This window comes from Petaurus breviceps, unplaced genomic scaffold (genome assembly GCF_028583685.1).
Source record: "Petaurus breviceps papuanus isolate PSGF00001 unplaced genomic scaffold, PetGlider_PUasm1.0 207, whole genome shotgun sequence".
NCBI classification, from domain to species: domain Eukaryota; kingdom Metazoa; phylum Chordata; class Mammalia; order Diprotodontia; family Petauridae; genus Petaurus; species Petaurus breviceps.
Genome location: NW_027185850.1, coordinates 30,198,211 through 30,210,345, shown reverse-complemented (window position 1 = coordinate 30,210,345; position 12,135 = coordinate 30,198,211). Strand labels below are relative to the sequence as shown.

Below are 12,135 nucleotides of genomic sequence, written 5' to 3'. Positions count from 1 at the left end.
CAGACGTCATGAAAACAACCCCTTCTTTCAAAGCGCTCACATTCTATTAAGGACAATATTTACAAATACTTCTATAAACTAAATAGGAAGGTGCAAACCCAGCCAATGAACAGTTTCGAGATGAACACTTGACAAATAATATAGACACAGAGATACACGATGGGTTATATAACACATATGTGTGTATAACTTTATATACATAGTATATAGATATACTATGTATATACAACGTATAAGCTCCTTCCAGAGGAACCAACACCTCTGTGCCATGAACACGGGCTGTTCGGGATGGGCACGCCCTAGGTAGAGATGCTGCCTGAGCTGGAGCCGATCCGCAACCCCTTCCCCCGGCTTGGACCTGGCCTGAGCTCGCCGGCTTTCTGGGGCAGAGAAACAGTCCGGGCGGCCACAGAAACTAGGTATCTTTTCCTGGCTATGGCAAGCCACATACGCGCTTTGACCACCAGATGGCGCGAGAAGCTCCAGGCACCAGCCCAACTCGGCCTTAGAGGGACTCCGTGCGCCTGCGCGGGAAACTGCAGTGCTCCCTTAGCTCGCTAGAGGGCACTCCGATCACACGGCGGAATCCCAGCTCCTGAGGCATGTGGGCTCAGGTCTCGAGGAATCACTTTGCGCCACGGGACATGACACCTCCCTTAGAAAAACAGGGAGCCGCATTGCTCCTCCTCAGGTCGAGTCCGGGGCTCCCGAGGAATGCTAGCCACTGGGGCTGGACTCGGGTTCTGGGACCCAGACCTCCAAGTACGCTGGGCGGAGCAAAGTGGGGCTGCAGCTGCGGATAGGCCCGGCCCTGACCAGCCGAGGATAGCCGCGCCCCTTTCCGGATTGTGGGCAGAGCTTCCTGGTGACATTTCCCCTAGTGGGCGGGGCTGTAGGTGACAACGCTCTCTGGGGGGAGGGGACTTCGCGGATGTCATTCCTCGGGGGGCGGGGCTCCCAATGACGTTTCCCCGGTGGGCGGGGCCCGATGACGCTAGGCGGTGCCGAAGAGGCGGGGGCCGGGGTTCATTGATAAAAACGCCTGGGCTCCCCCGCGTTCTAACAGAGCTGAGTGTAACAGCCCGGGGAGGCTGGAGGGCTGGCAGGAGACCGGAGTCGCGTGCGCGGATCTCGGGGCCGGGCTCAGGCCCTCCAGCAGCGCCGACCCTTGGCCATGGAGCCGGCCGCCTTCCTGTGCCCGCAGTCCTTGTCCAGCCCCGAGCCCCGCCCCCGGGTCCCCTGCCCAGACAGTGACCCCAGGGCCGGGACCCGGGAGCCCGAGCGCAGCCGCCCGGGAACCGATCCGCTGCTGGATCCCACCCGCCTCATCAGGGACCCGCAGAGTGGCCGTACCTACCACCGGGGTCGCCTCCTGGGCAAGGTAGGGGAGGGGCGAGGCCACGGATCTGAACCCCCGGACGGTGGGGAGGGTCTCGGGCTGTAAAAGCCGGCTCTTTGCTGTCAGGGAGGGGAGACAGTCAGCAGCAGGGAGGGAGGCGGGGCCGGCCGAGGGAGGCCCCGAGGGCCCTTACCGCCTGCCCATTCCTGATCTAGGGGGGCTTCGCCCGATGCTATGAGGCCACGGACACCAGCAATGGCCATACCTACGCGGTCAAGGTCATTCCCCAGAGCCGGGTGGCCAAACCACACCAGAGAGAGAAGGTAAGTCAGGTGGGAGGAATGTAGTTTCTAGCTGAGGCCATTCTGGTCTGGGACTGGCCCCGGAGGAGGGGTGAGGGTTGAGGAGGAGGAGCCGGTGGCCAGACTTGCCCCTCTCTCTCCCCTCTTAGATCCTTCAGGAGATCGCCCTGCATCGCAGCCTCCACCACCGGCATATAGTTCGCTTTTCACACCATTTCGAGGATGAAGGCAGCATCTACATTTTTTTGGAGTACTGCAGCCGAAAGGTTGGGGACCCACCGGCGCACCCCTTAGGTTTCAGGGGACAAAGAAAGGAATAATTAAGGCTGCTCTTTCTCCCAATCACCCATGGTGGGGCTAGGTGGGGGGGGGGGGAGTGTTAGCCAGAGGGTCTGTCAATCTAAAGAGGGCGCAGAGTCCTGACTGAAACTCAGTGGCCAAGGCCACTTTCTGGGCCTGTTATCTCCTGTCTGAGTGTGGTGGCTAGGCTCAAGGGGCCCTTCTGGCTCTGCTTTTCCTGCATCCTGAGAGCCCTGTAAGGACTCTCCCTTGGAGTAATGGGGGGCAGGGGGGCCTGATCAGGCTGCTGCTGTAGCCTGCTGGCCTCCTGAAAAACTCCCATCCTAAACTTCCCTCCCAGTCTTCCTAAAGGGAGGAAAAAAAGACAAGTTCCCTTTCCATCCCAGAGCCACAGAGTAACCAGGCTGGGAAGGACCCTGGAGCACTCCTTGGTTTCACACAGAGAGAGAGTGAAGCCCCAAGGTCACACCAGAGGGTCTGGGGCTCTTTGCCATGGCCCCTGCCTGTTGAAGGTTCCTGACCATTTTCTCCCCCAATAGTCACTGGCTCACATCTGGAAGGCAAGGCACACACTTCTGGAGCCCGAGGTCCGGTACTACCTTCGACAGGTCATTGCTGGCTTACGCTACCTGCACCAAAGAGGGGTCCTCCACCGAGACCTCAAACTGGGTGAGTCCCAGGAGAAGGCCAGCCCAAGGCTCAGGGAATGTTCAGGACCACTTCCAGGAGGAAGTCGTGTCTTACCTCCCCTCCCTGGGGCATAAAAGCCAATCCAAGGGGCAGGAAGAAAGAGTAGATAGGAAAAGGTGACTGGGGGCGAATTAGCCTGGGCCCCATCCTTAACACACCCCTGTTAACTCCTGGCCTTTAGGAAACTTTTTCATCACGGAGAACATGGAACTGAAGCTTGGGGACTTTGGGCTGGCTGCTCGGCTGGAACCCCAGGATCAAAGGAAGAAGTAGGTAGCAGGGGTCTTGGGGGGCCCCTTCTTAGCCAGAGGGATCTGGGGGACCAGCTGGGAGTGTGGCCTTCTGTCTCTAATGGCTGTCTATTGTCCCTGGGACAAGGGGGTGTTATCTGGGACCTGGAGACAGTCTGGGTCTTTGTTCCCAGCTAGGAACGGGCCAGACGGGGAGGCAGGGGGAGGCAGGCAGTTGTATCCTTTCAAACATCTCTCCCCCACATCCCCAGGCATAGAGCAAGGCCTGCTGGGCTTGTGGGGGAAGGGCCAGCTGGAAGGATAAGGCTCTAGCCTGCAGTTCTAACTTGGGAGACCAAAGGCCCCAGGTGGCTTTGGCTATTTCTGAGTTCCTCCTCTCCCTTCTGTGCCCTCAGGACTATATGTGGGACCCCCAATTATCTGGCCCCTGAGGTGCTGCTACGCCAAGGCCATGGCCCTGAATCTGATGTGTGGTCATTGGGCTGTGTCATGTAAGTGTGTCCCCCAAAGGGGGGCCTGAGTGGGGAGAGAGGGAGGGCATACAGCCCAGCACCTTTGGGAAACCAGGTCTTCCTGGGGTTTGAATCAGGCTCCAGATGTGAGCTCACTGAGCTCATGGCCCATGGTCACCCCCTCCCCCAGGTATACGCTGCTGTGTGGGAGTCCCCCCTTTGAGACGGCTGACCTGAAGGAGACCTACCGCTGCATCAAGCAGGTTCAGTACACATTGCCTAACTACCTCTCGGTGTCTGCCCGACACCTCCTGGCCGCCATCCTTCGCCCTGTACCCCAAGACCGGCCCTCACTGGAGGAGATCCTTCAGCATGAATTCTTCACCAAGGTCTGTGCCCAGCCTGGGGTGACATGGCCCCATCTCTCCCTGGGGCCCTTTGGTCAGGGGGTACTGCCAGGGCCCCATCCATTGCTCTGGCTTCTGTTCCTTTTTTCTCAGGGCTATACCCCAGCTCAACTTCCCCCCAGCAGCTGCACTACAGTCCCTGACCTGACCTCCCCCAGCCCTGCCCAAAGCCTCTTTACTAAAGTGACCAAGAGCCTCTTTGGCCGCAGGAAGAACAAGGGTAAGCCGGATGTTATGGGTAGCAGGCAGCCATGGAGGGTTAGGGGAGGGAAGGAAGGAGGGGGAGACAAGTGGGGAGCCCTGGGCAGAGCAGAGCAGTAATGCTCTGGTGCCTTCTCATGCTCAGGTAAGACAGCTCTCCAGGAACAGGACAATCTCTCCCGCCTTGTCAGTGACCTCGTGCTTACCTCCATCTGCCCTCAGAGCAGCTCCAAGGAGCCAAGGCATGCCCAGGTGAGGAGGGAAGCTGGGGCTGTGGGGGCAGGTACCTTTAGCTCTCCTGACCTTGGTGACCCAGCCTGACTCACACCTTTGCTGCTGGGTGAAGCATCCTGGGATGAAAGGGGCCTAGCAGCGTCCAGCTTCCTTCTAGCCTAATTTGCCTTTGCCTCATTAGGCCCTAGCTGTGGGTGTGACTGTCACAATCAGGGACCCCAGAGGTCAGTAGTAGGGCGTGGCTGGGGAGGGTTATCCTTCCTCCTACTCACCTGCCCTGCCCCCAAATTGTTCTCTCCCTTTCTCCCCAGGAGGAGGCTGATGTTGCCCCCAGCCTAGCAGAATCTGCCCCTGAAGAGGGCTCTCCCAGGTCCCTGGCAGCCCTGGGCAGCAGCTGTGAGGGTAAGCTGGGGAAGAGAGGAAGTTCCCAAGGATGTCATGATTTGGGGCAGCCTAGGAAACTGTTCTGAGCCTTTCCTGGTGAGCCCTCATTTCCCCTCCCATACATTGCCAGGGTCTGAGGAGTGTCTGACAGCAGCCACAGTCATGGAGTCTACCCTGTGTGCCCTCCGAAACTGCCTGGCTTTTATGCCCCCAGGTACCTGGTGAGGGTGGGTGAGACCCCAGGGCTGGAGGCGTCTGTATGTTCAGGGAAAGAGGGAGAGGAGAGGGTGGGGATCTCTGGAAGCCTGTGGGGTCATGGCAGTTCCTCACCCTTTTCTGTTCATTCTGCCCCCTCCCCAGCTAAGCAGAACCCAGCACCTCTGGCCTCATCAGAACACCTGCTGTGGGTCAGTAAGTGGGTAGACTACTCCAACAAGTATGGCTTTGGCTACCAGCTGTCCAGCCAGCGGGTGGCTGTCCTCTTCAATGATGGCACCCACATGGCCCTGTCCTCCAACAGGAAGTAAGTAGCCTTCCCTTCAGGTGGGAAAAGATCCCTGAGCTCAGACCCCATTCCAGCTCCTTTCTACCGAGGGTCCCGGGAAGGCCATCAGTTTCCCCATGTCCCCTCAGGTCTGACAGCACCAGCCTGACCCCCTACTTTTCCCCAGGACTGTACATTATAACCCAACCTACACCAAACACTTCTCCTTCCCCGTGGAGGCTGTCCCTCGGCAACTGCAGGGCCAGCTTGGGGTCCTTCGATACTTTGCCACGTACATGGACCAGAACCTCATGAAGGTGGGTCAGGGTGCAGGGGGAGGTGTGAAATCCAAGCACCTGGCTGTCTTTGGGCAAGTCCCTTCTGCCTGGGCCCTTGACATTTCATGGGAGAAAGGAAAAACCGAACCAGCTGCTCTCCCCCCATCAGCCACCCCAGGAGGGGCCTGACCTAACCAGGTAACTCTTGTCTGCCCTAGGGTGGAGACCTGCCCAGCGTAGATGAGACTGAGGGCCCTGCACCCCTACTCCTGCAGTGGGTCAAGACTGACCAGGCCCTGCTTCTCCTGTTCAGCGATGGCACGGTGCAGGTGAGCGCCTGCCAGGCTGCGGCCAGAGGAGGGAGGGGCCGCATAGATGCGGGCAGCGGCCCTGACCCGCTCTGTCCGCCCAGGTGAACTTCTATGTGGACCACACCAAGCTGATCCTGAGCGGCTGGGAGCCCCTGCTCGTCACCTTCGTGGCCCGGGACCGCAGGGCCCGCACCTACCAAGCCCCTCACCTGCAGAGGCTGGGCTGCGCCCCGGACCTTCGGCTGCGGCTCCGCTACGTCCTGCGCCTGCTGCGGCAGCGCAGCGGGACCTAGGGAGCCCTGCGTGGTCCCCACCCCCCTTGGAGAGGGCTGGCCCCTACCCCCGGACCCTCGGAGAGGCCTGGGGGAGGGACGGGGGGCTGCCTCCAGATCCTGCCCCAGCTGGCTTGGGAGGGAGGCGGGGTCTGGGGCTGCCCCAGATCGGGTCCCAGCCTCCTGGCTTTTAGGGGCGGTCTCCCCACGAAGAGCGGGACCTTAAAGAACGAGCCAGACCCCTCCGCTGCCAGGTCCAGACTCTGGGCCTTTGTCCCGAGGGGGTGTTGCTGCCCCTGGAGGGCTGCCCCCCTCCCCCTCCCCACAGGCATTATTTATGACAATAATTATTTTTATTTATTCTAAGCTCGGTTTATTTATTGGGCTCACCCCACCCCAGTCACTCGCAGTAAACGCCGTGGACCACGGCCACGGCGAAGAGTGCACCTGCGCACACGGACGCGGACGCGTGCCCGTCGCTGGCGGCGTCCCAGAGCGCGCGGCTCGCCACGCGCACGCCCTGGCCCGCGCACTGCCCGACCACCACGGAGCACACCAGCTTGTAACGCGGCGGCAGCAGCTCGCGTACGCGCCTGCGCACTAGCTCGCAGAGGCTGAGCGCTAGCGCCCCGGCCCCGCCCGCGGAGTAGCGCGCGCCGGCCAGCGCCCCGCTCAGCAAGGCCTCCAAGGCGCGCTGCACGTGCTCCACCTCCCAGCGCGCGCCAGGGGCGGGGCCTGGCCCCAGCCACGCCCCCAAAGTCGGCGCCGGGGCCCGCCGAGCACGGGCTCCCGGGAAGGAAGAGAGCGCTAGGCCCAAGGAGGAACGCCGAGGGCCGGGCCCCAGGGCGGGAGCCAGCGAAGGGCGGCGAGATGGGGCCAGGGCCGTTCCGAGCAGGGAGCCCCGGCGGGAGCCCGGCACTGTGGCTCCACGGGGTGGCTCCTCCACATTGCGCAGGCGCACCGTTCCCCGCTCGTCTCCGCTACTGCGCAGGCGTGCCGGGTCCTCGTCCTCTTCCTCGAGCCTGGCCGTCTCCGAGAATTTTTTCCCGGCCATGGAGAGCAGCGCCTTCCTGCGAGACCGGGAGTCACGAGTGGCCCCTAGCCCCGCCTCTTCTCTGAGTCTGGGGCCTAGTATCGGTGTGGCCTTGCTGGACGACGGTTTTCTGGAGAGGGGGGAGGGGGACGGACAAGCGGGGAGAGGATAAGAGTAGGGCCCCCGCACTGGAAGTCGGGACTGTGGCCGTGGGCAGGTCCTGGTTGTGTGACGCTGGGTGAATCAGCCTTTACCTCTCTGGGCCTCAGTTTCTCCGCCTGTAAAACAGGAGCAATAGGGATCAGAAGATAACACTGTCAAACTCCCCAAACCTTAGAGATGCAATTTATTCTTATCTGCAAAATGCAGCTGGACCTCGAATCCTAGGTCTGGAGCAGGTCCAGTCCCCTCCCTCCCCCAGGAGAGGCGAGTGGTCTGTGGGGGCCCCACCTGACCCCTGGCATTCTGTGTGACCCTGCCCCCAAGAGGGGTCCCTGGAGCCCCTCCCTGCCCCAGACAACTCGCTTTTTCTAACTTCCTAGAGAGGCTGGTCCAGGTTTTCCATCCCTGTCTCCCAAAGCTCCCTGAAACTCCCCAAGGGCACTGAGTCACCTGCTCCTGGGTCATGCCAGGTCTGTCACCTGCTAGCCGGTCCACAAGTCGTGGAAATGAGTCACCCTGCCCAGCCCAGGTGTTGTGGCCGATGTCGCTAGGCGATGGGTCTTTTCCTCCTTCCTCCTCCTCAGCTATGTGTCCCATCTCGCCTGAGGTCCTGCTGTCATGCCTCCAGAAGCCTGCCTGTCCAACCAGTGCCTGAATAGAAACCCCAGATGACATGCCCCTTCTGCTTAACCCCAGGGGCAAGAATCTGCTCACCAGCCTCAATCTGCTGCCCTGCCATCCCTTCTCACTCCCCCCCACCTTGCCTCCATCATTGTTCCTGGTTCTGCTGGGGCTCAGAGCGGGGGTAAGGCTGCCTGTCTGCTGCTTAGCAGGCCAGCCCCTCTGGGGAGCAGAAGCAAGCTGGAAGCCTCTGGGCCTCCTGTGTTCTTTAGGACCCAGTGGGTCTCTGGGCCCCTAAGTTTCAGAAACTGAAGAGCAGTCCCTGAGGAGCCAGCTAGCTTTCTCATTTTACTGATGAGGGAACCGAGGTTCCAAAAGGGAAAGGGATTTACTTAGGATTCATTTCCATGCTTCCACCATTCCCCAGAGGCAGACTGGGTATGCCCTGACTTTAGGACCAAGTTCAGTGGAAATAGCTAGTTCCAGCCTCCCTCAAATGTCCCTGGTGTTTTTCTTTCCTAGAGTCACCTGCCTCATCTAGTCTTGGGAGGGGGGTGCTTTGGCCTTAGATCCCTGCTCTCCCAACTTCAAGAATCCAGCCTTAGACCCTAGGAACTCAAGGAACAAAGTTATGTTGTTGATTGTACTTCCTTCTCGAAGAGGACCATGACATCTGGAAATTGATTCCAGTACATGCAAGTGAATTGGATTTAAGTGAGGGAGAGATGTTGGAAGTCACCAGCCTCACTTTCTCCTCCACAGCCATGTGGGTCCAGTGACCAGATATAGATCAGGGTTAGGATGCAGTGGGGGACCTTGGCTTTTTCAGATCTAATGGGTCTCAATGAGGCAGAGAATGGTCTCTTTATTAAAAAAATTTTTTTTTTTTATTTTGGAGGGGAAGACTGAGAGTTTATGGCCAAAACAGAAACAATTTCTGTTTACATTCATTCTGAACCAATTAGGACCAAATGACCTAGTAGGGCTTGGTCTGGGCACCGCTGTTGGCCAATTAATGGGAGTTAATGGATTTAGGGTTAAGGCTTGTCTTTAAGAAAGAAAAAAGTTTTCAGAGATAAACATTTACATTCTCTTTGGGCAGAGCACCCACAGGGAGAGAATTTGGGGAGGGTGGACAGAGATGGGACAAGGCAGGGAGTAATAGTTGCCCCAGTCAGTCAGCCCAGCACTTGCTAAACACTGTGCTCTGTTAGGACCTGGAGATCTTTCACACAGAACTTCCTCTCTGAAGGGGAGAGAACGTGCCCATATAAAACCAATGTAAGGCAGTGGGGGTGTGGAGGTGGGCAGCAGCTGGGAGGTCAGAAGAAGGATCCAAAAGGAGTCAGCTTGAGCTAAGCTTTGAGACTGGAGAGAAGCCAGACTTTCCATGAGGGGACAGGGGATGAGGGAATACATTCCAGGGAAGTGGGGGTGGCCAATGCAGTTACCACACAGCCAAGATCCTGTAACACTTTAAGGTCCACAAAGGCCTCTGGCCAACATCCTGGACTGAGGAAGAGGATTGAGGGCTCAACTGTCAACTCTCAGGCCAGGGTCAAACAATAGAAAGGGACTCGGGGCTCCAGAAAGAAACTTCTGTCATGGCAGAAGGGAGAGGAAGAGAGGGAGGGGCTAAGCCAGCAGCTTTCTCAAAGGCTCCAAATCCAGACCCACCGGAAACCAGTCAGCCAGACGGAAATCTGCAATGAGGGCAGGAAATATTTACCCATCCCCCTCTGTGCTTTCTGCTCTCTACATCAAGAGCTATTCGATTGGGCCAACTAATCTCATCTCCCCATTTTAGAGGAGTCCAAGGGGCCCAGAGGAGGAAGGCTGATTCACCTTCCTACTCCCTGGCCCAGCTGCTTCCCCTAGACTGGAGGCATTCAACCCAAGTTCCTGCCCACCCTTGAGCTCAGTTTGAGGGGGAGAGTATGGCCAAAGCCCGGCATCACTGAGTACCACATACCAGTCTGAGTGTATGTGGCACTTGGAGCTCATGGGAACAGCCTGCTGGGGATGGGAGGGGGAAGGTAGGGGAATGGCAGCCAGTTCTATTGCAGACTATCAGAACTGAAAGGGGACTTAGAAATCCTAGGGTAATGATGATAATTCATAATGGCTGGTTGATTTTGACTTGCTGTACGATGTCCCGTTACCCTGATGACAGGCTCCACTCTGAATCCCAGAAACTACTTAGGATGCATTTCATATGCCCTAATTGTCTCCCCTGTCTAAGAAATGTCAGTTCCTTGAGGGCAGGACCGGCTTCACTTCTGTGCCAGTATGCTATGGATATTTCTGAAAGCTTTAACGTTTATCAGAGGGATCTCATTGGAGCCTTACTAGGAACTCCAACTGGTGTCTCAGGGAGTAAAGCCGAGGGAAGCCAGTGTCAGAAGCAGGCAGGAACGGGTCCCCTTCCTCCTGTGACTCCAACTCTAACGCTGGAGAGAACCCCATTTGAACAAGGGTGCCTTCCACCAGAACCCAGATTTAGGCATCTGGCCTCTGCTTGCTGATGTGGGACTCATTTCCCCTAGCAGTCTATTCCACGGATGGATAGCTATAATTGTATGGGAGCTTTTCCTTAAGTCCAGCGTACAGTGGTCTCCCTACAGCTTTCCCCTTCCTCTTCTTCTCTTTCCCCCTTTCTCATTCCTGGTCCTACCTTCTGGAACCAAACAGAATAAAACTCGATATAATAGTGTTTTAAGTACTTGACATCATCTCTAAGCTAAACACCTTCACTTTACAGTGGAAGAAACTGAGACCCAGAAAAGTACCTCAGTTTACCCAAGGTCACACAACTAGTGAGTGGACCTGAACCAGAACTTGGGTATTAGAGAACCCTGAGATCAGGAATGTAGGACTCTTAGGAAGGGTAAATCACTCCCTGGATCCTCTCCCACACCCAGGCGTGATCAGGGTCAGTTGAACAATTCTGGAAATGGGAGATGGGGATGAATTGGGTCTGTGCCTGACCCCTTCAGTCTCGTGTTCCCTGTAGAGGGAAAGTAGCGAGAGTTGGATGTATTGGGCTCCCTCCTGAAGTGCTGGACATTTCTGAGGAAAGGCAAATTGAGGCTGTGTGGTGGAGGGAATCTTGGAGGAGAGGGTCAACCAGATTCCTCTGAGATCCCTTCCCTCTGGGGGTCCTTTTGATGCAAATTGGACACTGGTGTGGGAGTCAGGCACCAGTGGGTTCTTGTCTCCTTGCTTTGCCCTTAACTGGCTGGATGACCCTGACTAGCCTTTTCTTCTTTTAAAGCCTCAGTTTCCTCCTGCAAGACAGGCAGGATCACCTCACAGGTCTATTGAAACCAAAAGGGGCTGTAGGAAGGAGAATCAAATCTGTTTTGGCCCTATGGTTTGCCAGGGAAAATCCCCTCTAGGAAATGAGGAGAGGACATCTGTACAGGCAGCCAGAGCACCATTCATTTCATCACCTCCTGGGGAGAGTCCAGAGGCTGGGGAGGGCTCCTGAGGTCACTCAGGTCAGAGGTCAGGGCCAGTGACTCAGCAGTGATCCTGAGGCACCCCTGGACTCTAGCCTGGCTTGGAAAGGGCTAAGACAAGGCTGGCAGTGGGGGGTGCCCTAGGGACTTGGCAGGGTTTTCCCCACCAGACCCTTACCCCATGCAGGGCTTTCCCTGACAGGTCTGGGAAGCAGAAGTGGAAATAGGAACAGAGAGGCTTGGGGTGGGTGTAGATTAAACAACACTGATTGCATGGGTGACTGGGGAACCCCCCTTCTTTCTGAGTTTCCTCAGTTGTCCCATCTGTAAAATAGACACAGAAATTTGTTTTTCAAACCCTAAATATTTTCAAATCCCTATAGAAATGGGAGGGAAAGTAGGGGGAGGGATGATGCCATTGGGACCTCTGGACTCACCTTTTTCAATCCTTTCTTTGTACCTGTAAGGAGCATGGAGTTGTTAAGGCCTTTTCAATACTGTCCAACACTCCTTGACCCCCTTTGGGGTTTTCTTGGCAAAGATACTGGAGTGGTAGGCTAAGACAGGATCTGGACCCAGGCCCTCAGGCTCCCAGTCATTCCATTACTGGGCCCTTGGGGCCCGTTTCCTCCTTCCTCCCTCCTCCTCCCTCATTCCTGAGGGAACTAAGCTTTGTGTCAGGGATGACTCGGGAAGAGAGAGCGGGTTATCACCTGGGCTCAGCCCCAAGGGCCACCCATTGATTGGACTGAGTCAACCCTCGGGGTGGGAGTGGGGGAGGGAGGAGATGCCAAGCCCTCCCTCCACTGTGACCTCAGGGTTTCTGCCCCGGCCCGGGGTAGGGGGCGCCGCGGGGGCGCAGGGACCTGGGCTGCTGCCCCTGCCTGGCCAGGCCAGGGTCCCGGGGACCTGTCCAAGGCTGCTAAGCCCCGGCCCGCCTGGGGTCCTGGGCG

At 57.5% G+C, this 12,135-nt stretch overlaps 2 protein-coding genes across 3 annotated transcripts; one reads left to right on the top strand and one right to left on the bottom strand.

The window, feature by feature from the left end:
- Nucleotides 1-1,050: 1,050 nt before the first annotated feature.
- On the top strand, nucleotides 1,051-6,271 carry LOC138165046 (serine/threonine-protein kinase PLK3-like). Its single transcript, XM_069093144.1, has 15 exons — nucleotides 1,051-1,381; nucleotides 1,555-1,662; nucleotides 1,791-1,907; nucleotides 2,481-2,610; nucleotides 2,813-2,900; nucleotides 3,278-3,373; nucleotides 3,525-3,723; nucleotides 3,835-3,961; nucleotides 4,088-4,194; nucleotides 4,488-4,578; nucleotides 4,691-4,774; nucleotides 4,921-5,083; nucleotides 5,232-5,361; nucleotides 5,541-5,651; nucleotides 5,735-6,271. The coding sequence occupies exons 1-15, from the start codon at nucleotides 1,175-1,177 to the stop codon at nucleotides 5,924-5,926; spliced, it is 1,950 nt and encodes a 649-aa protein (XP_068949245.1). The 5' UTR covers nucleotides 1,051-1,174; the 3' UTR covers nucleotides 5,927-6,271.
- A 33-nt stretch (nucleotides 6,272-6,304) lies between these two features.
- LOC138165047 (dynein light chain Tctex-type 4-like) lies at nucleotides 6,305-12,096 on the bottom strand. 2 transcript variants are annotated; one of them, XM_069093145.1, is made up of 3 exons: nucleotides 11,620-12,096; nucleotides 7,551-7,751; nucleotides 6,305-7,216 (listed from the first exon to the last, which is right to left on the bottom strand). In XM_069093145.1, the coding sequence occupies exon 3, from the start codon at nucleotides 6,957-6,959 to the stop codon at nucleotides 6,306-6,308; it is 654 nt and encodes a 217-aa protein (XP_068949246.1). In that variant the 5' UTR covers nucleotides 6,960-7,216; nucleotides 7,551-7,751; nucleotides 11,620-12,096; the 3' UTR covers nucleotide 6,305. The 2 variants fall into 2 exon arrangements, with proteins under 2 accessions (XP_068949246.1, XP_068949247.1); XM_069093146.1 differs by lacking the exon at nucleotides 7,551-7,751.
- Nucleotides 12,097-12,135: the final 39 nt, after the last annotated feature.